This window comes from Zerene cesonia, chromosome 5, assembly GCF_012273895.1.
Source record: "Zerene cesonia ecotype Mississippi chromosome 5, Zerene_cesonia_1.1, whole genome shotgun sequence".
Taxonomy (NCBI): Eukaryota; Metazoa; Arthropoda; class Insecta; order Lepidoptera; family Pieridae; genus Zerene; species Zerene cesonia.
This window is the reverse complement of record NC_052106.1, coordinates 7,367,788-7,387,520: the sequence shown is the minus strand read 5'-3', so window position 1 is coordinate 7,387,520 and position 19,733 is coordinate 7,367,788. Positions and strand designations below refer to the sequence as shown.

Sequence of the window (19,733 nt, the reverse complement as noted above, 5' to 3'; positions counted from 1 at the left end):
TGACAGATTCGAAATTCAAATGTAATATTTTTTTATAATTAAGTGTAACAGTATTTATGGCCAGACTAAGTAAATAGTGTGTGCCTCTAGATACTTTCTGACAATATTATGTATTTATATTGATAATTTGAATTCCAGCCTATTAATATAATAAATAGGAAGATCTCTGTACGTATGTACATCTAGTAAGAACTAGTTGTAATTATTTACAATCCTTTAGTTTCAACAGTTTAACCAACAGTAACATCTTATTAAGCAAAAAATCTTTATTCAAACGCTATTGATATTTTTGTCCATATGTCAATGAAATTTTGGTATAATAATTTTAACTATATATCATTCCTAAAAAAATTAATGGTGATATTTATTATATCTTGTCGAGAATTGACAGAGCTGTTTCGATGGGTTCCTGTTTCCGTGTAGTCTATCTGTGTGTCTGTATGCTTAGAAATTACACTAAAGATTTTGATGGGGGTTTTTGTAATAGATAGAGCAATTCAAAAGGAAAGCTTATATATACCTATCATTAAATCCATTAAACTTCTCCGAATCTACGACGTGCGAAGCCGCGGATAAAAGCTAGTTTTAAATAGAACAAACCGAACCTAACCCCACCGAATCACATCGAAGGCCCATTTCAGAATTTAATGATTTCACATGATTAGATTATAAACTAGCAATGTTTTCAATTGTAAACCGTATCTTTATATCCGTATTATCACAACTATTCGACAGATTACAATCTCGCAGTTTAGATTATAATCTAACGCTGGTTACAATTTTACGGTGACATATATACATATATACATATATAGATAAGATATACACCGTTCTACTCACTCTTTATAAGAATCAAAGAGCCAGCTATATACACCAAGACGTGTAGTAGTGTACGTCGCTTGTCGCAGCAAACCCGCAGATAGCCCAGCATACAAGGCCACAAAACCCTCTCTGGCTATGATCTCGCCGGCCACAGTAAACGACGACCGACCCCCACCACTCAATTGCATTCGAGTCTTGATCAAATCCAAAGGTTGCACTACACACGTGGCGGCCATGCTGAAAAATAACACGAAAATTATCAAGATAATGAAAAAAATTATCATCAAATCTGTTGCTAAGTAATATTACGATCAATTGATTTGGGGAAAACGTTTTTAACATTTTTGATAAGGCATGAAGAAAGTTCTTTTGGAGAAAAAAAGGTGCCACAGAAGCCAGGGTGCATCGCTAGTAACTAATAAGGATGGCATAGGACTTTGCTTTTTATCGCTTAGCCTAGTAAATAATGCAATGAATTTAGTTTATAAATTAAAAAGAAAATAAAAATTTTTACTTTTATAGCATTGAAATTAAATACAAATAATTTAGGCCAAGGAGGCAATAGGCATTACTACTTTTTGGCAAAAAGACCCAGGCTCGAATCCCGCCTCATGTGCAAATTTTTTCTGTTCCTTAAAAATTTGTTATTAAGAAGTTAATTTAGAATTTAGAGGCTTCTGATCACACTGACCTAAATTTAGGTTTTGAATCAGATAATGGACATTATGAGTGGTTTATAACTGAGGGATTCAGAAATTATTTACAAATGGAATCAAGATCACTTTACATATTAAAAAATCTTCTGACAGTTTTAATTCATAAGCAAAATCTTATCAGAATAGGACATTCATATAAATATTTAAAATTCAATTCATTATTACACCAAGGTTTGGTACAAGGTTTGCCTTACAAAAAATGCCACTGAACAAAATTGGACTATTTATAAAAGTCAAATTTGTTTGAATAAGTTTTAAGTAATGCCATTACACAGTAATGTGTTTCTAATTAGGCTTCTAAAGGACTCAGTCAGTCGGAAACCATGTGGATTCTAGATTTAGGATACAATCTCTCTGAATGTGATTACACCTTCCTGCATTCAGTAACAACAAAATTAAGATGACTGAATTCAGTGTAGTGCAATAGGTGGATATCATATATGTAAGTAATGATTTTAATGTTTAAGTCAGAGCTTTTAATTTTTAACCCTAATGCCCTTGAGGTGATGAATGAAATTTATAACATAATATCAAATGTTTATAAGACAGTAAAAAATTGTTTTGTTTCAATTATCACTTCTTGTAAAAAAAGAGGCCTTTAAATTTATAGGAAAAAGCATTTATTATGCATTATATAATCATTGTATCAACATAATAATAAAAATTTGAAGGTCATGCACATCAAAACCATATGATTAGATATTACCAAAAATTTAATTAAAACAGTCTTCGGTAAATGTCTACCTTTAGCATTAACAGAAAAGAGCTAACTGAACATAGGCAGTTTATATATATGTAAATGCTGAAAATACACAGTATCGTTAAATAAATATACAAACCCTGCAAGACCACCGAAGGCAAATTTCAATCCATTTGGAATATATCGCTCTTTAACAGGTGTTGCGACCGTTTGAGTCTGAGCCATTATTACTGATTTATTTATTATTAACTGTTTAGTTATAAAACACCATTTAATGTTATGCTATTTTACACTAGTCCAACGTGGAAATAGGAATCAACTAACAAATAACAGGACGACTGACGAAGTACCTACACTTACAATAATGACATTAGTAAATTTGACAGATACAGTAGAAGTTGACAGTGTAGCATTTGACAGTTAGTTACCAGTTTAATAATTAAACCCATGGCTTTACCCATTTATCTATAATTTATGGCCTAGTGGGTAATGACCGTGTATAATAAATATAATAGGTATAAAATACAACGAAGTCAAAAAAGATCAATGTCGTAGAATTGTATTAATTATTGACATTCCTTACCTTAAAATCTAAATGGCCAGTTTTTAATACTACTAAATACGTTATTCAGGATTCAATGAGATCTAAAGGACAGAGTTGCAGCCTGCTGGCGCCCATTGCGATGCCACTTAGGTTTTAATGTGTCGTTAAGGATATATTAGATCATAATAATATGTAAAACATCATCAACAACATCACAACTAGGACAGTCCATAGGTAACTTACCCAAGTGGAGTTTGTACTACAAGTACAATACGCTTATAGGCCATGCACTTAATAACAAATGTAATTAATTAAATAATCCCGCCTGTCTTTCATCACCGATTTGTCAAAAAAGTCGAAATATTCAAAAAGGACAGTCGAAAAGTCAACAGATTATATTATTTACTCTGTTGCTAACACAGGTGGTTTATTCAATACTATTATCTATGAATGGGGAATTTAAAAAACATGACTTGAGAGTTGAGGTGCCGCTATTACTATACTACTCTTTGCTATTTACAATGTTGTCAAATACGTTAATATTGTAATTACTTAGTTTAACAACTAAGTGTGTGAATTGTGATTGCAAAATGAGTATTCGTATAGGTAGGTACAGATATTAGTATACAATATATAATAAGCAAGATAGGTCTGTGTCTCAAGATATTTGACACACACTAACAAAAATAATCTTGAAAAGGGCTTACTTCGGATGCAAGTTGCAGCACATTATATTCATATTTGACTTCGAGATTGGAGTGATTGGTATCCTCAGATTAATGTTATATTCTCTCAAGATTTATGACATCTGCCCTCCTTGCGATTTTAAAATTAGGTAGGTACCAATTGTGTTTTTGTTGCTTCCGAACTGATTAAAAATTTCGTTAAGGTAAATTTTGAATTACATTTTGACCGTGTTCGGCGTACAAAGAAAGCTTGTATTTATATGTATTCTCATATCAGGTAGGCACTCGATTGATTAGAAATAAATGTATGATTGTTTCTGTAATTTACTATGATAAAAATAAATTTTTATATTTATCTAATTTCTGAATGGTGCTCGTACCTTTGCGGACTTATGGATTAAAAAACACCTTAATTTGTACAAATGTTTATATTATCAATTATGAAAAAAAATAATTCTGTCCCTCCAAAATAAGGAGGTATCTATAAATCTTGCATTGACAAAATATTTTTGAAGAACCTGTGGAAGAGCTATTCTATACTATACTTTCCTAATAGAACATATGCCTGATATAACATTATTGATGTGTTACATATTTAATTGCATTTATGTTTATAATTCTTTGTAGAACACCAATTCTTCATCATACTATAATTATACAAGTAGTTTCATCCTGATTTGCTTAAAAATTTTTAAGCAGTTAAACAACACTTTCAATGATAAGTGAATTATTCAAAAACATTATATTAAATATCTCATTTAAAATCATTTCACTCTTATTGTAGTGCAATCTTTCTCTGTACATAAAATTTATATTGGCACACAATAAATTTTCTGTTAACAATGTTTTAGATAAAAAGATGTTAAGCAGAGGAATGTTGTACCATAAGTCCATCGACCAATCAAAAATTGAACGAATATACAATGCAATGGCGAGTGACGATCTAGCTGATGTTGTTATGACTACATTAAACATACTTGAAGAATCTGGAGGTAGTATTGAACATCCTAGTAATGGAAAGTTAGAATTGGAATCTGATGGTCTTCGTACGATAGGAAATGATTTCTTTAATAAAGGTGATTATCATGCATCTTTGCAATGTTACAATAAAGCACTTTGTCATGCTCCAAAGGACGGAAGAGCAATCAAACTCGCATATAGTAACAGATCAGCTCTCTTTCTTAAAACGAAATGTTACATTGACTGTATTAAAGATATAGACAGATGCTTTGCTCTCGGATGCCCAGCTGATATAGAGAAAAAGCTCATAAAGCGAAAGAAGGAAGCAAATTACCATGTTCCAAGTGAATTTTACAAAATGAAATGCAAGGATTATTTCAAAATTAAAAGTCCTTGTGATACCATCCTACCCTCTATATCTTCACAAATAAAAATTGAAATCAATGATGAATATGAACTGAAACTGACTGCCGTGGAGGAGATAAAGTCTGGTATGGTACTGGCACATGAAACTGCCTATGTGACTTCTATACATCCTGAAGATATCTACTCAGCATGCTACTATTGTCTTAAAATTACGCCATGTCTACTACCATGCGACACTTGTTGTTACTGTATGTTTTGCAGCGAAACATGTAAAATAAAATGCTTCGACGAATACCATGACATTGAATGTAAATTCATTGAAAACTTTAGCTTTAGACCTGTGTCATTATTAATTATCAAAACAATATTAAAACTTTTCAAGAAAGTTAACAGTTGGCCGGAACTGATTGCCGCTTCCAAACTCTTAGGAACAGAGAGAATAAAAAACAGCTCTTTGAAAGAATTGTTAAATCCGGACAGTCTCTTTTCCATCCTGTCTTTCCCGGATAACAAACCATTTGTGTATGGACCAATGTATAACAGTTGTTTTGAATGTGCAGAAATAATAAATTGTTTATCAGAGTTTCCACATTTTTACCCATCAAAAAACACCTCCGAATATATCGAGGCTAAACGGGCACTTGCGAGAATCATGATGCATTTACACATTTTTGGTATGCCCAGCACTGTGATACAGTCCGTGTATGTTCAGAACAAAAACAAATTGACTCTAAAAGCGAGTGCAGCTTTCTATACGTGTTTTGGAAAGATGAAAGTGTCCTGCAATTCAAATGCTGAAATCCATTACCTTAACAACAAAGCTGTGTTGATTGCAAAACATAAGATAAACCCTGGGGAGGAAGTTATTGTTTCTGGGTTGAATGGCCCACAGAATAGGTATTTATACATTTTACAAGATTTTTTTCATAATAGAAATAGCTTTCCACATAGTCAACGGAAGAAATAGACTGTTCAAGGTTTTCCACATGTAGTTGCCTGTGGGGTTTTCGATATAAAATCTACACTAAGGCCCTTCTCGGGTCTCCAACTATCTCTGTACCAAACTTCATTTAAATCGGTTCAGTTGTTTAGGCGTGAAGAAGGGACAGTAACTCTTGCACATAGAATTTTGGTAGGGATTAAATATTGATATGATACAGTTAAAACGAAATTTTTGTTACAAGGCGTTTTCCCTAGTACTAGTAACTAGAACTAGTTGGAACTAAGAGCCTTTGAGAACTAGGCAAAATAAATAAATCTAGAATTAATTGTCATATTTTGGTCCACACTGGTTTCTGTTTGAAAACACTCTAACGTCTATTTTAGCACTCTCCTATCGCTTCACGGCACGCTCGCTTCGCTCTCTCCTTCGTGCGGTAATTTTAACTATAGCTAATAACAAGCGTTACAAATTTCTTAAATTATACGAATATTAGTCAGTTGTGAGATATGGTTAATTGATTTATTGATTGTCCGCAGACAATTTGTATATTTTCCAGGCATCAAACCTACTTCTTGGTTATTGCTACTATTAGTGTTTCAACTTAATTTCAGATTATGTTCTCTTTACAGTGACCAGTCACAGCAGGGAAATAGACAAAAACTGTTCCAGGCCAAGAAATATGTGTGTTCGTGTCCCACATGCTTTGGAACGGCTGAAAGATTAACCACACTTTCTGACAAGCAAAAACAATTTTATAGGCAATTCAATATCATTCGTTTAACAAATACGTGCGATCACAACCGTGCCCCAAAGTTTTATGACGAAGCCAAGAAAATCATGGATGTTCTGAATGATGTCCCATTTTCTGATGAATACATTGAAACATTCAACTTGTTTTATAAATGTTTAGTTATTTTAACAAATGCTACCACTGACAATACTATTATTGCTTAATTCATTCATTTAATTTCTTTACATTTTTTTTTTCTCCATATAAGAGTCAATAAGGTTTTTTTTTTTATTTCACCTGACATGTTTAAATGCATTCGGAAGTAAAATGGAGGCTAAAGGACAGAACCGAAAATTATATACATTATTGTGATTTATAGTGTGTGTAAATAAATGTGTCTTATACATATAAGATTATGTTGGACTTATTCTTGCCTAATCTTTTTTTTTTTGTTCTGTTAAACACTTTCTATAAAAATATAATTTACTTTCCATAATTATTAACTTAATTATTTTTAAACGTAATTAGCACTAGTGCATTTTATTAGATGCTGTATTGTTAATTTTATTAAAGCTTAGGGTTTTTCAAATGCTCGAAATGCACATCAAAAGGAAAAATTAGATAATGGATTTTCTCGACATGGTCGCCAGCTAGTAGGATTTCTAGAATAAAATCTATATGTTCTTTTCGGATCATAAATTATTGTGCATCAAAATTCAACCAAATCGGGCCAGCAGTTCCTGAGATCAACGCGTTCAAGCTTGTTTGCTTACTACAAACAAATTCTTCAGCTTTACTTATTACTATATAGATTAATTCCATTGTGAACTCCTGATTGCTTTCCTAAAGAACTAAAGGCCTAATAATAATTAATATTAACCTACAAAGGAGCAAAGTAACTTTGTATTAGTCTGTGGTAATGGTAAGTAAGTAAAATTTTATTGCAATATAAACACAATTTATTATTAAAAACTCAATAATTATTTCAGGATACACAATATACAGAATTACTTAAATAATATTCACTCTTGCTCAGTGGTGCAATCTTTATAGTGTTCAGACCAGTAGGTTGGTTCTTTCCCCAATGCCTGAAATATTATATGCTGGTTATATTTATGACATTGTACAGGTTTTCAATAGTTCTACAAAAATGCCACCGACTCCCTCCCCTGAAGGTCCTCTTCCTTCGGCAACTGAGCTGATGGTTTGCCTGGTTGTAAGCGATCACCACCGTCCATAAACATTCATAGAGGTAGTGCCTCTTTATCAATACACTTCTAAAGTCATTGCACTAGTCTGGGATTGATTTTACAAGTAGAAAAAAATGCTTACTAGAAATATAAGTACTCAATTTATATGTGTACATTAAACTATTTCTTTGTAAATCCCTACATGCTAAAAATTCTTTTCATCAAATAACATCTATTGGTTTCCGGCCGCGGCTTCGCTCGCGGAGTGAAGGAAAAGATAGTCTTGGGATTTTTCATAAAAACTATTGTGTCTCGGGGTATCAAACAATAATTGTATAAATTATAAATAATTATTTAAATTTCATCTATTTGGGTTTACGGTTCAATCGTTTAGGCGTGAAGAGGTAGAGTTACTTTCGCAGGCAGGCAAGTTAACCAGAAGTTATAATAAATCATCTTGTGGGAGTCGAGCACGCTTCGGCACGAATTGGGCCAGCTCGCACCGGGGAAGTACCACACCCGCACAGAAAACCGGCGTGAAATAGTGGCATGCCACTGTGTTTCGTACGGTGAGTGGGGGAGCCGGAGGCCCGTTTCCTTTTCCTCACCCGTCCCAGTCCATTCCTTCTTTCCAGGCGTTAATCCATTCCTTTTCCCTTACCCCAAAAAAGCGGGCAGCGCATTCGCAGAGGCCCTACCTTTGCGAATGTTCATGGGCGGTGGTGATAGCGTACCATCAGGCGAGCCACCAGCTCAGTTGCCCGCTATGACATAAAAAATCATCTATAATTGATGGGCTCCAAGATCAACATTTACTAGTTTCATTTAGATGTATACAGAAGTTATTTTCTATATATGAAACGAAACTTTTTCAACATTGTAGGAAAAAAAAATGGCTAAATACATACTTGTGCAACCTTATTCAGAAGAAATATTTTTGGGACCTCCTCTATAGCCCGCCGACCCCATTCAAATAGATTTCGTGCCAAATCTCCTTCACCAACCTGAAAGTGATAATAGAAGGTTAATAAACAATGTGATAATTAAAGATTTAAAAAAATTACATTAATTACGTATTCAACCTATAATAGCTTTAGAGAGTGTATTCTTTGCGCAGCATACAAACATACACATTCAGATTTGGAAACTAATAGAATTGCATTTATAAAATTGCAATTTCTACATAAACCAATGCAAATTTACTTAAAGCTAGTAATGTTGTCATAACCGCTCCTCCTATGAATATGTGTCTAACCCTAAAATCATGCCACCGCCCCAGACGCATCGTCAGCAATGCAGCAGCCTTATCGCGTCTATCGCTGGAACGGTGGACAATAGAATTAGATTCAGTTAGTCTTAAGATAACAGTATATTCAAATCTACATGTATAATAAATTATATTCGTAAAATCCGAATTAAAAGTTTCTTTTTAAATCAATCCACAACCGCTTTTGAAAGTTATCTAGCTCAACAATATTGTTATATTATGACGCGCATCTGAACTACTCCTTTTATGAACTCCGATAGATGGCGCTATATTAAAGACAAGCGGTCTGTCCCGGCTTCACCCGTGGTACATTTTTTTCTCTATAAGAATAAGAATCTTCATTATGACTTAACAAAAGCTAGAAAGATAGTTATAATATATTACCTTTGAATACTTCAGATATTGTTGTCTAGTAAATAGATGAGTAAGAATTTTCCGTCCTGAAAAGTTATTTTCCTCCAGTAAACCAGTTTCTGCAAGGAAGCTCCACATGTCATCTGAAATCATAAAGTACTTAATTAGGCAGTTTATCAATGATCGTACATATATATTAGACTGTGAACATGACACGAAACAAATCATTAATTATATTAAAAGTTTTAATGTTTTTAGTATGTCTGTTTATATAATGCCACTTGACTAAATAACTAAATATAACAATATGATGATGAACAAGACTGTATATAATGATTGCAAATCAATTATAAATTAATTTATTTCTAACAATGTGCATGATACATAAAATTTAATTTAGTAAGAAATTGTAAATATTTAGCACTACTTGCTATATACTTATATGTATTTGCTATGCACTTGCTATATGTACACATGGGGATCTGTATTTCAGTGTAAAATGGAAGAGCATGGTGAAAAGAATTCTTCTCTCAATTTTTTTTCTATCATATTAGAACTAACTTTAAAATGGAAGCAGTTCTCAATTGACTGATTTTCCTAAATTTACTTTTTGGGCTTTTGGCTTAGCGAACCAATTTTGATAATTCCTTTTTCTTTTAAAGTTAGGGAGGCACCTGCTGGTGTGGTCCCATTTAAACTCAGTCTAGTTCTGACTATTTGAAGGTTTTTTAGACTTCTTTAAAAGGGTTATTTTTATTGACAATGTTAGAATATAACTCATCTATCAATTCACCTCATAGCAAGTATTACTTTTATTAATAGAGAAAAGTTATTATTGTCCAAAATACATACCTTCTTTCACAGGAGCTCTGCTCATTAAAATGTGTGTCAATGCAGCTACAAGCAACTGACGTTGATGTGGGTCTATTGTGGATGAAAGTAAGGATCCTTCACTTGGTTCAACCAGCACAACTATATATTGAATACCACTCTTTGAATCAACTTGAACTAACTTATAACCATATATCTGTAACAAAAAATGATAAATATGCAATAATCATATGTATAACATTTTAGCAACACAGTGATTTAGAGATTAAAGACTTATTAACAGACTTTAAACGCGATTTATTCATTATTACAGCGAGCATGGTCACAAGGAAAGTGTCTCCCCGTGACCAACCTCGCTGTAGTGTTTGAAATTGTGGGGTAATAACATAATGAATAAATCGCGTTAAAAATCCGTTAAAAAGTCTTTATTTTCTAAATGTATAATACTCGCGTAATCCGTTAAAAAGTCCTTATTTTCTAAATGTATTATTTTTTTAGTGTTTATATTAAGTTGTTAGCTTAAGCAAAAGAGGTTGCCTTCATTGCCATTTAATTAGGTACATAGCTGCAGTTGTATGTTCCGTTTAAAGATAAATTAATATGATTGTGACGACTGAATGCAAGTTTCTCTGTACCTGTTTTAAAATCGTCTCAGATTCCCGGATAATTGAATTGACTTGATTTGTTGACACTTGGCAAGTACTATTCAAAAATTTTATAATATCAACACGTTTTATCGGTATTTTACTTCCTTCTCGACACAAAATATAACGAACACACTCGTTAATAGCGTCACCTAAATTATCCAAAGATTCTTCAGTATTATTTCTACTGGGCCTTCCTGGCATCTTCGTGAATTATATAAGTATTCAATTTGATTATTTAAACACATTAAAAATGACGGAGGAATTGTAAAATGCTAATATTATATTTGTTTACAAAATAAAAACTCAGATACAGGGAATGCGATGAGAGAATGTCTTGTCAGTATGATATGAAAATTGACATTGACATATGATAGTCTATGTCAAGAACCATGCTCGCGTATGAACATTGCAATTTTTCTAAAATATAGACTGCTCAATGTCTGTATATATATTGGTCATCTAAATTCTTACAAGCTGACTCGGCAAACTCTGTTCTGCCTTACGCTTATCATTTAGGGGTATGAAAATAGACGTGGGCCGACAGACATACCCAATATGTACACAAAATTTCATTAGAATCGGTCCAGCCGTTTCGGAGGAGTTTGATAACTAAAATTGTGACACGGGAATTTTATATATAAGATTCAATAGTGAACATAATTGTATATTGATTTGTAAGGATTTTTTCTAAGAACTTCTTGACCGATTTCAAAAATACTGCGTATCGTATCAATATTATAAATGCGAAAGTTTTCAAGAACTTTTAGATTGACGTTTGTAACTCTAAGAGAATTGATAAGGAATAAAGCTATAGAAAAATCATAGAAAAACTCGCTCCCGCGGGTTCGTCCGTGGTTTTAACTTAATGCGCAATTAATAGTCTTCGTAGGTAAATTAAAAGCTGAATAGTGATATTTATTTCTACGACCGATCTATCCATTTTACGTTTGTTTTGTGAATTTATAGGTTTCTTTATAAACTAATTTATCAAATACAGCTTCTCGAATTAATTATTTTCCATAATTGTCAGTACTTTTTTTCAAAAATGTTCAATGTATTCTGACGAAAAATTGTGTTTTATTTACATTGCTAAAACATTAATTTATTTTATAACAAATCTTATTAAATTATTTAGGTATTTTTTTTTTTATTAAAGACATTAGTTTTCTTGTATATATAATTTATTTTCAATTCAAAGGTATCGCCACATCACTGCCCCGCATGATTTTAGGTAATTATAATAGGAGAATTTAGTTTCACATTGATACCCATATTAGGACCAAGTAAACAAAGATGTTATGTATGTACGAGTACATATTAGTTTTATTTATGGTGTAGTGTTTTTTATTATAGTGTATAATTATATTTTAATTTAATAATGATTCAGTATTAAACGGTATTTCAAAAAATTAGACATTATAATGCACATTGCGTGTGTGTATTCGCGTTAATGTGAACATATTCATACATATCTATAGAATAAGAATATATATCATATATACAGAAGATTATGTTATCGGTGAAAGAGAATCGCGTCCCGCGCGGGATTCGGATCGGTCTGTACAAAGTTTTAGCAATTGGCACCACCAATCACAGTTCAGTCAGAAGATTAGGTATTCTGTAATCTGTGGCCTCCGCAGAGTACTTTGGGCAAGGTCGCCAGCCGGCAGTTTGGAGCAGATTGTTCGTTGTTATACAGCAGTGCATCTAGGTAGCGGTTGAGTAGCTTCTTTTTTTAACTATCTATTAGACGCTGATTTTTTTCGTAAGTCATATTAATTTATAATTATTTGTATTATACGTGGTTCGGTTGTAAAAAATATTAACAATCTGTAGCTATTATTATTGCTAGAAATAAGATTCTTCTGCAAACGTTAACAAGCTAAGGATATATTCAAATTGAATGTAAATAATTAGCTATATTTCTATATAGTTTTAATTCGTTACATTTATTATTTGTTTCAATTCTATTTATAACATATTTTCCTGGACAAAGGTGTGGGACATTTTGAGTAAGTTTATTCGTTATTCCGATATTAAACCGAATATTGTATCGGTCATATACAGTGTGTAATTTAGATTTTTCAAAGTCAACACAATTTTGAGGAGTTTATCGTTACGCCAGCATTACTATTTTTATACTTATCGATGCCTGGATAGATATTAACCCGCCCGTAAAGCATTTTAAAACATTACAATAAAAAAAAAATGTTTAGTATACAACTCAAAAAAAAAAAAACAAAAAATGTTAGAAAAAATCGAATTCGAAACCGATGTTATTTATTTATTCAAAGAAAGAAACTGTAACATTACAGGTGCATTTCCCAAACCGTCACCATTAAGATTCGCATATTATAATACTAGCTGCGCCCCGCGGCTTTCACCCGCGTAAGCCCGTATCCCGTACGAATATCGGGATACAAAGTTGCCTATATGTTCCAGCAGCTGTCTACGTAACAAATTTCATTGCAATCGGTTCAGTAGTTTTTGCGTGAAAGAGCAACAAACACACACACATTCTTACAAACTTTCGCATTTATAATATTAGTAGGATAGGATTTATATGCTACAAAACATTTTGTATAATTTTCGAACACATATTCTCGTGTGAAGATTTTGCAGCATTCAATATCTGAGTGCTTAATCTCCTAATTCATTTGTTAACGACTAGGAATAAAAATTTAGGACGTAAGAGATAGATGTAGGTACCAACTTACAGGTTTCATTTTTCCCAGGACAAAATGCCTAAGGTTGTGTTCAAATACTTCGAAGCGAAAGCCGTCGGCGAGCCCATAAGGCTTCTCCTCGCTTACGGAGGCCAGGAGTTCGAAGACCAGAGGATCCCCTTTGCTCAGTGGCCCTCCGTCAAACCAAGTGAGTAAAATTATGTATTACATTGAATAAATATAGCCTGGCAGTTAAGAATAATGTAGTTTTTGGTTGCTAAAGGAAATTCCAAAATTATGTTGTGTTGAAATCAATGAAAAAAAAGTTATTATCATTAAAAAATAAAATATATGCTATAGACACGCCGTATTCAATCTGAATAAAAATAAAAGCTTGTGGTTGGAAGGGTGTCGTGTGGAGAAAGAAATTTTGACATTAGTTTGGTATGGTGATTTATTCATTTTTTGAGGTTTTCCATTACCTATAGATAAAATACTTTAATTCTTTTATCCTTTTAGAACACATTATTAAGCAATACATGTTTCTAATCGCGTATGATTTATTCTCGGCTTATATAAGATAAGAGTAAATCATGTAAGTAATATCTTCCATGATAGTAAATCTCATTGAACATTGAATTTTGTCTCAAAACGAAAACATATCAATATAAAATTTGAATTTTAACTAATTACTTAGATCGTATTGATGACATAAAGAAACACTAATTGTGTACTTGATATCAGGATATGAAAGAAGCAGACACACAGAAGAAATCTTTATTTAGTAATAATCTTACAACTATAATGTCAATAATCCTTAGGCTCCTGAACTAGTTAAACTCTGTGTCTCAGGAGCCAGAGGCTTCTCCCAATTGTGTCCTTACGCCCGTATTCTATACATAAATTTTTCGAAAGTTATAAAAAAAAACGCGTGCATTTGTGTTGTGACTTGTTTATCTATTTAGAGCCTTTGAAATTTTCTTCAAAATATCAATATCCAGAACCTCGACCTTGTTGAATATTATTATAGTACAGATAGATAATTTAACCGTATCACCGTTGGGTGGGGTATGACTGGTATGACTTGCACAAAATTCTTCGTGGTGTTGTATCAGATAACATCCGGTGACCAGCTGTTAGGTATATTTCGCAAAGTCATTGCTGATATTTGCAGGGTCATTGTGATTTGTAAATCAGACGATCGGATGATTCTTGTAGGAAAATTTTGTACGTATGTAACGTTTTCACACAAAACCACTGAACCAACCACTGAACCGATTTAAAAAATTATTTCATCATTAGAAAGCTGCAACTTCACTGAGTGACATAGGATATATATTATATAACAGGGGCGAAGTCGAGGCAAACAGCTAGTATATTATAAGCATAAAGCACATCGTGCTAGCGAAGTAGACGAATTGCGCAGATCAATCTTATATTAAAAACCCGCGAAACCATTTGAGGGATATTTAATGGGCGCTTAAACTTCGCCATTTTGTTTATCGATTTTTTTATATAATTATATTCTTAAATACTTATTATAAAACCACTATCTTTGTCTCGTGTGTGGTGCTTTATTACGATTAAATCTAAAATCATATCAACGTCGAATAATTTTTTTTACGATTTGATAACATAAATTGTCTTAAATTTGATTATAATCTGAGTGATAGCTGACAGGTAGACAACGTTGAGTGTACCTATACAATATATAATATTTTTTTTTTTCAAATAACCTGAATTAGTATAAATAAAATCGCATAATCTAAATTATTGCTTATTTCAATTCTTATGCCCGATTGTTCGAACTTCTTATTCCAGCCAAAATCGATATTTAGCACCGAAACCACGATCGAGATATTCAAACCGAACTTTGCCGAACCGAGTTTTTGTGTAAATAAAAAATGCTGGGACTATAAATTACGTACATTTGGCTTCAACGTTTCAAGGTTAAATGTATAATGATGTAAAATACAGACGAAAACGGCGCTATACACCGTAATATGTTAGTAATTTGAACACAAACATGGCGATGCTAAATTCCTGCTTGATTTTTAGATATAAAATACTCGGTATTTTGTTTGTCCGCGATGTACTCCTAAGATATTCAACCTATTTTAATCAAATTTGCACACCATGTGCAGTTTGATCCAATATAAAAGGTAGGATAGTTTATATTATATCTTTTTTTCTTTCAATTAAGATCAACGACTAACCCGGTCGGAGCGTGCAGCTAGTAATAATATTAAAATGTATGCCGTAATTATGTCGTCTGAAATATTAAAAGTAAATGGACGTCTTACCACGTGTCACGGTTAAGCCCTGCCCCCTCGTGTATCTTTTATTCGTCCATTTATGAGATTTTTTATTGCACTGTTATATAAAAGAAGATACACGCTTTATATAAAACGAGCATACCAAAACCCAGAGATTTGTCCAGCATACAAACAAAATTTACTACGACTTATAGTCACAAGATTTACATAAGAGCAACGTTACTTGCCCTTAACAATCATCCACAATTGCATAATTCTATATCCATTTTCATCCGTAGTTACAAGATACATGCCTCACCCGGATATTAAATCGGTTCCCTTTTTCCTATATTTTCTATTTACTAATTGTTTGTCCCATTGTCTAGCGACTCCCTTCGGTCAAATGCCAGTGCTGGAGATAGACGGCAAGCAGTACGCCCAGAGCCTCGCGATTGCCCGCTACCTCGGCCGCAAGTACGGTGTTGCCGGCGACAACGCAGAAGAAGAGTTTGAGATCGATCAAATGGTGGACTACATTAACGAAACGAGAACCAGTGAGTTGTGAATTATAAACCGAGCGTTTTAAATGGATGAAAGGTCAAAGTTTGGCTGTGAAGATCGGGATAAAATGATATACTGCAATTGGTAATCTTGTTCCTAAATAGGCAGTATTTATAAAGCTAATAGTTGATAATAAACTAACTTCATACTGCGTTGCATTGTCTGACTGTTTCGCATGATATTCAAAACGATAGAACGTTGGCAAATAACTACATATATAGTTATTTCTAAAACGACTTCTTTTAGAAAAATTGTTGCTCTTAAATAATTACAAATTAAAACATTTAGTTAAGCGTTAAGAAAAATAATAATTAAAAATATGTATAGAGAATTAGCTCTGCTCGTAGCAGAACTGACCAGATATAAAAAAACAACCTGTTATTCTGAATTATGTAGCTTTGCTGTGGTGAGAGATAAATATTTTTTAGTTTATGCACGCTCAGATGTGAATAATTACAAGAATTGAAGTGCTTAATATCAGAAATAATAGCTATAGTTTACGCAAACAGAGGCGGTGGTAATCCATTACGAACAGGATGCGGAATTAAAGGAGAAGAAGCACGCAGAAAACGCAAAAAATGTATATCCAGTGTTTTTCAAGAAACTCGATGAAGTTATCAAGAAGAACAATGGACATATTGCCGCTGGCAAGGTGAGTGTAACGTACTTCAATTACTGCACTGTCTAAAATCTAGGCGTAGTCGAAGACCGATATTCTTTTTCCTCGCCCATCCTAGTCCATTCCTTTATTCATGTTTTCAATCGTTTCCCTATCTTACATCCCTTTTAAACGGGCAACGCATTTGCGGAAGACCTATCTCTGTTAATATTCATGGCCAGGGGTGATCAGGCGCCATTGAACTCTTATTATGTAAAAAAAATTACATGATGATAGACAAAGTGGTAGAGGAACAAACAAACAAACCAAATAAAACCAGTTGAACTGGGAAGCTTCTTTTATGAAGTCAAAAAGTAAACAGAAAAAAAAAAATTCTGTGTTTCAAATCTCACATCGCCCTGTTATATCTGACTAACTTAGATATTTGTTTTACTTTTTAGCTTACCTGGGCTGACTTTATTTTCGCGGGCTTGTTCGACTACTTTAAGTTGATTCTGCGAGTTCCAGACCTTGAGAAGCAGTACCCCAGCTTCCAGCAGGTCGTAGATGCAGTCTATACTATTCCTAATGTTAAGGCCTTCAGTGAGAAGGCGCCCAAGTGCGACTTTTAGATTCTAGAACTCAGAACTTTGCTACTAGGTGCTATCAAATGTAATGTTTCATCTGCTATACTTTATGTCTACCTTTTATACCTCAACATTGCATTTTGTTATGTCCCGTCACAATAGGCCATCATGAATTCAAATGGCACATTACTAATGCATAGAAGAATAATCTTGGAATAAATGCATACAAAATAAGTTTCTTTGTCAATTGGGCAAGTGGATAGTCACCATGGAGATTTACTGTAATTGAATTTAACTTTAGTCAGTTATAAAGTTTATTGAACACAAATATATTTCATGAAGAATCATTTAAATTTAAAACAATAGTTCAAAAGTGCATTTATTTCATAACATTTGGTCATTATTTTGTATTTTTAATTATTTTTAATGTTTCACTAGTACTTTAAGAATGTTCTAAATATTAATTGAAAAATAAATGTATGTTGTTTTTATTGTTATTACATTTTAAATGTACTTAGAACAAAGTTTTCTAACAGCTTAAACTCAAAAAGTTTCATGTGTACTTACATGCAATATGACAAAATAGAAATATAAATATGATATGACATGGTTGAGGGGAGTTAACATACTTTTGTCTAAATAATAAAGCACTTACTAATTACTGCTAACACTAAGCTGCTAGGTTAAGCTTGTTGTATATGAACTTATATTACATCAATTTATTATTCTACTTTACATTTATATAATATATTGTGATGAGGTGTAAAACATAATAAATGTTTCTATATTAGTATTCTTTTAGTTTTTCTTTACCTTTTTAACTAATTTCCCTGATTCCCCTTATAATTACTTTGAGTAATTTGATCATACTTTTAAAGTACTGTCTAAAAAACTAATATCGTATATCAACTCGTCATTTTGGTTTTTAATTTGCATGTGGACAAACATATTATTACGAACACATTTATTACCCAAACTATCTGAAGATTCTTCGAGCTAAAATATAAAAAATAACGTATTGTAAATTATAAAATTTTCATTGAAATATTTTTATTTACAAACTTAATTTCATACAATTACATACAAGGTTGTCAGTAGAACCAGATGACAGATGCCTTTTCAAGAGACAAGAACAATATTCTCTAACGTCTATTGTCAATTATTTGCTTTAGCGACCCATTCACACTTTTCTATTATACCCCAGTCATACCTAACTAATATTTTATTGCAGTCCCCCGATTTTTCAAGGAAATATTTCGAAAATCATGCAAGCAAAAACTAAATAGTAGTAGTAGTATATAAGTTAGGTAGCTCACAATAATAAGTACTATGCGACACCACACTTACAACAATACCACTAGATAGCGGGTTACATACAAAATCATAGCTAAATAACTAATAACACTTTTAAGTCCTAATTATAGACATGACACGAAGTGATATAACGAAACGAAATAAGCAAAATGATATTTAATATGATAACAATCTTATCTAGTAACAGATAAAGTACTTTATCGCCTCATTGCTTTGCCAGCTGCGTCGTTTTGTTTCGTTTCATATTTATTTGAATTTCGTCTTCTAACTACAGGAGATAATAGAGGCGCACGGAAGACAAAATTAATTTACGACGTGAATGAACGTAAAAGCTTATTAATTCTTTGCGTTTATGTCTTTGGCATATGTATGTTAGTAACATTATTTATAGATTACCGATTACAAGTAAGTTATACATACATACTGTGCTATAAGTACATTCACATTAAAGTATTTTATATTAACAGCATAGAGACTGACCAAAGCCCATATCAATAAAAAACGAATGTGAAACGAGCGTGTGTTGGCTCTCTAGCACACAGAAAATTTTTAGTGGCGTTTTAAATTATTAATTTTCTACAAAATATGAAACAATTTGTTTATTCAATCCTTTAAATATAACTTAGTTTCTATGTAGTTACCGAAAATACGATACTTCGTTCGTTAAATTGCTTTTTAGGGCATTATTTTTGCAACGGCGTCTTCGAAAGACAAAATGAGAACTCGCTTTTCAAGAGTGCTGTTATTTGCCGATGTTTCAATTCACTGCCACAATATCCAGAGGTATTAGTAATCGAAGCACATTTGTCTATGGTGAATAATTTCTGATAAATTATTTCTATTATAATCTATAGTCATAAAAGAACATTATCAGAACCACCAATCACCGTTCAGCTGGTAAGTAGTAGCAGCAGACAGTAGTTATTCAGTATTCTGTACGGAATAACTAGTACTTAATCTGTGATTCAGGATTCTGTCATCAGTCGCCTGTTGCAG

General features: G+C 32.6%; 3 protein-coding genes across 7 annotated transcripts in view; 1 reads left to right on the top strand and 2 right to left on the bottom strand.

Moving 5' to 3' along the window:
- LOC119840062 (mitochondrial 2-oxoglutarate/malate carrier protein) overlaps positions 1-2,601 on the bottom strand; it is a 12,055-nt gene extending 9,454 nt beyond the window's left edge. Inside the window, exons 1-2 of the mRNA XM_038366563.1 lie at positions 2,378-2,601; positions 841-1,059 (exon numbers count right to left, since the gene is read on the bottom strand). Coding sequence (XP_038222491.1) covers positions 841-1,059; positions 2,378-2,463 — 305 coding nt within the window. The 5' untranslated portion in view covers positions 2,464-2,601. The remainder of the gene's footprint in view (positions 1-840; positions 1,060-2,377) is intronic.
- A 634-nt stretch (positions 2,602-3,235) lies between these two features.
- On the top strand, positions 3,236-18,216 carry LOC119839915 (glutathione S-transferase 2-like). 5 transcript variants are annotated; one of them, XM_038366356.1, is made up of 5 exons: positions 3,252-3,388; positions 13,492-13,630; positions 16,064-16,231; positions 16,748-16,890; positions 17,298-18,216. In XM_038366356.1, exons 2-5 carry the CDS (start codon positions 13,498-13,500, stop codon positions 17,466-17,468), a joined length of 615 nt encoding a protein of 204 aa, XP_038222284.1. In that variant the 5' UTR covers positions 3,252-3,388; positions 13,492-13,497; the 3' UTR covers positions 17,469-18,216. The 5 variants fall into 5 exon arrangements, with proteins under 5 accessions (XP_038222280.1, XP_038222279.1, XP_038222284.1 ...); XM_038366355.1 differs by lacking the exon at positions 3,252-3,388 and adding an exon at positions 12,342-12,467; XM_038366354.1 differs by lacking the exon at positions 3,252-3,388 and adding an exon at positions 12,378-12,521.
- On the bottom strand, positions 7,413-11,098 carry LOC119839916 (non-structural maintenance of chromosomes element 3 homolog). The gene is made up of 5 exons (XM_038366357.1): positions 10,745-11,098; positions 10,131-10,305; positions 9,309-9,421; positions 8,566-8,661; positions 7,413-7,555 (listed from the first exon to the last, which is right to left on the bottom strand). Exons 1-5 carry the CDS (start codon positions 10,955-10,957, stop codon positions 7,490-7,492), a joined length of 663 nt encoding a protein of 220 aa, XP_038222285.1. The 5' UTR covers positions 10,958-11,098; the 3' UTR covers positions 7,413-7,489.
- Positions 18,217-19,733: the final 1,517 nt, after the last annotated feature.

Bases quoted from the DNA above. Each gene is read 5' to 3' on its own strand.
- LOC119839915 (XM_038366351.1), top strand. From the start codon at position 3,584: ATGACATCTGCCCTCCTTGCGATTTTAAAATTAG. The intron at 3,618-4,319 runs GTAGGTACCAAT...ACAATGTTTTAG, and splicing joins CCTTGCGATTTTAAAATTAG to ATAAAAAGATGTTAAGCAGA. The intron at 5,692-6,366 runs GTATTTATACAT...TTCTCTTTACAG, and splicing joins TTGAATGGCCCACAGAATAG to TGACCAGTCACAGCAGGGAA.
- LOC119839916 (XM_038366357.1), bottom strand. From the start codon at position 10,957: ATGCCAGGAAGGCCCAGTAGAAATAATACTGAAGAATCTTTGGATAAT. The intron at 10,306-10,744 runs GTACAGAGAAAC...TTTTTGTTACAG, and splicing joins CTGAGACGATTTTAAAACAG to ATATATGGTTATAAGTTAGT. The intron at 7,556-8,565 runs GTATGTATTTAG...ATAATATTTCAG, and splicing joins TTCTGAATAAGGTTGCACAA to GCATTGGGGAAAGAACCAAC.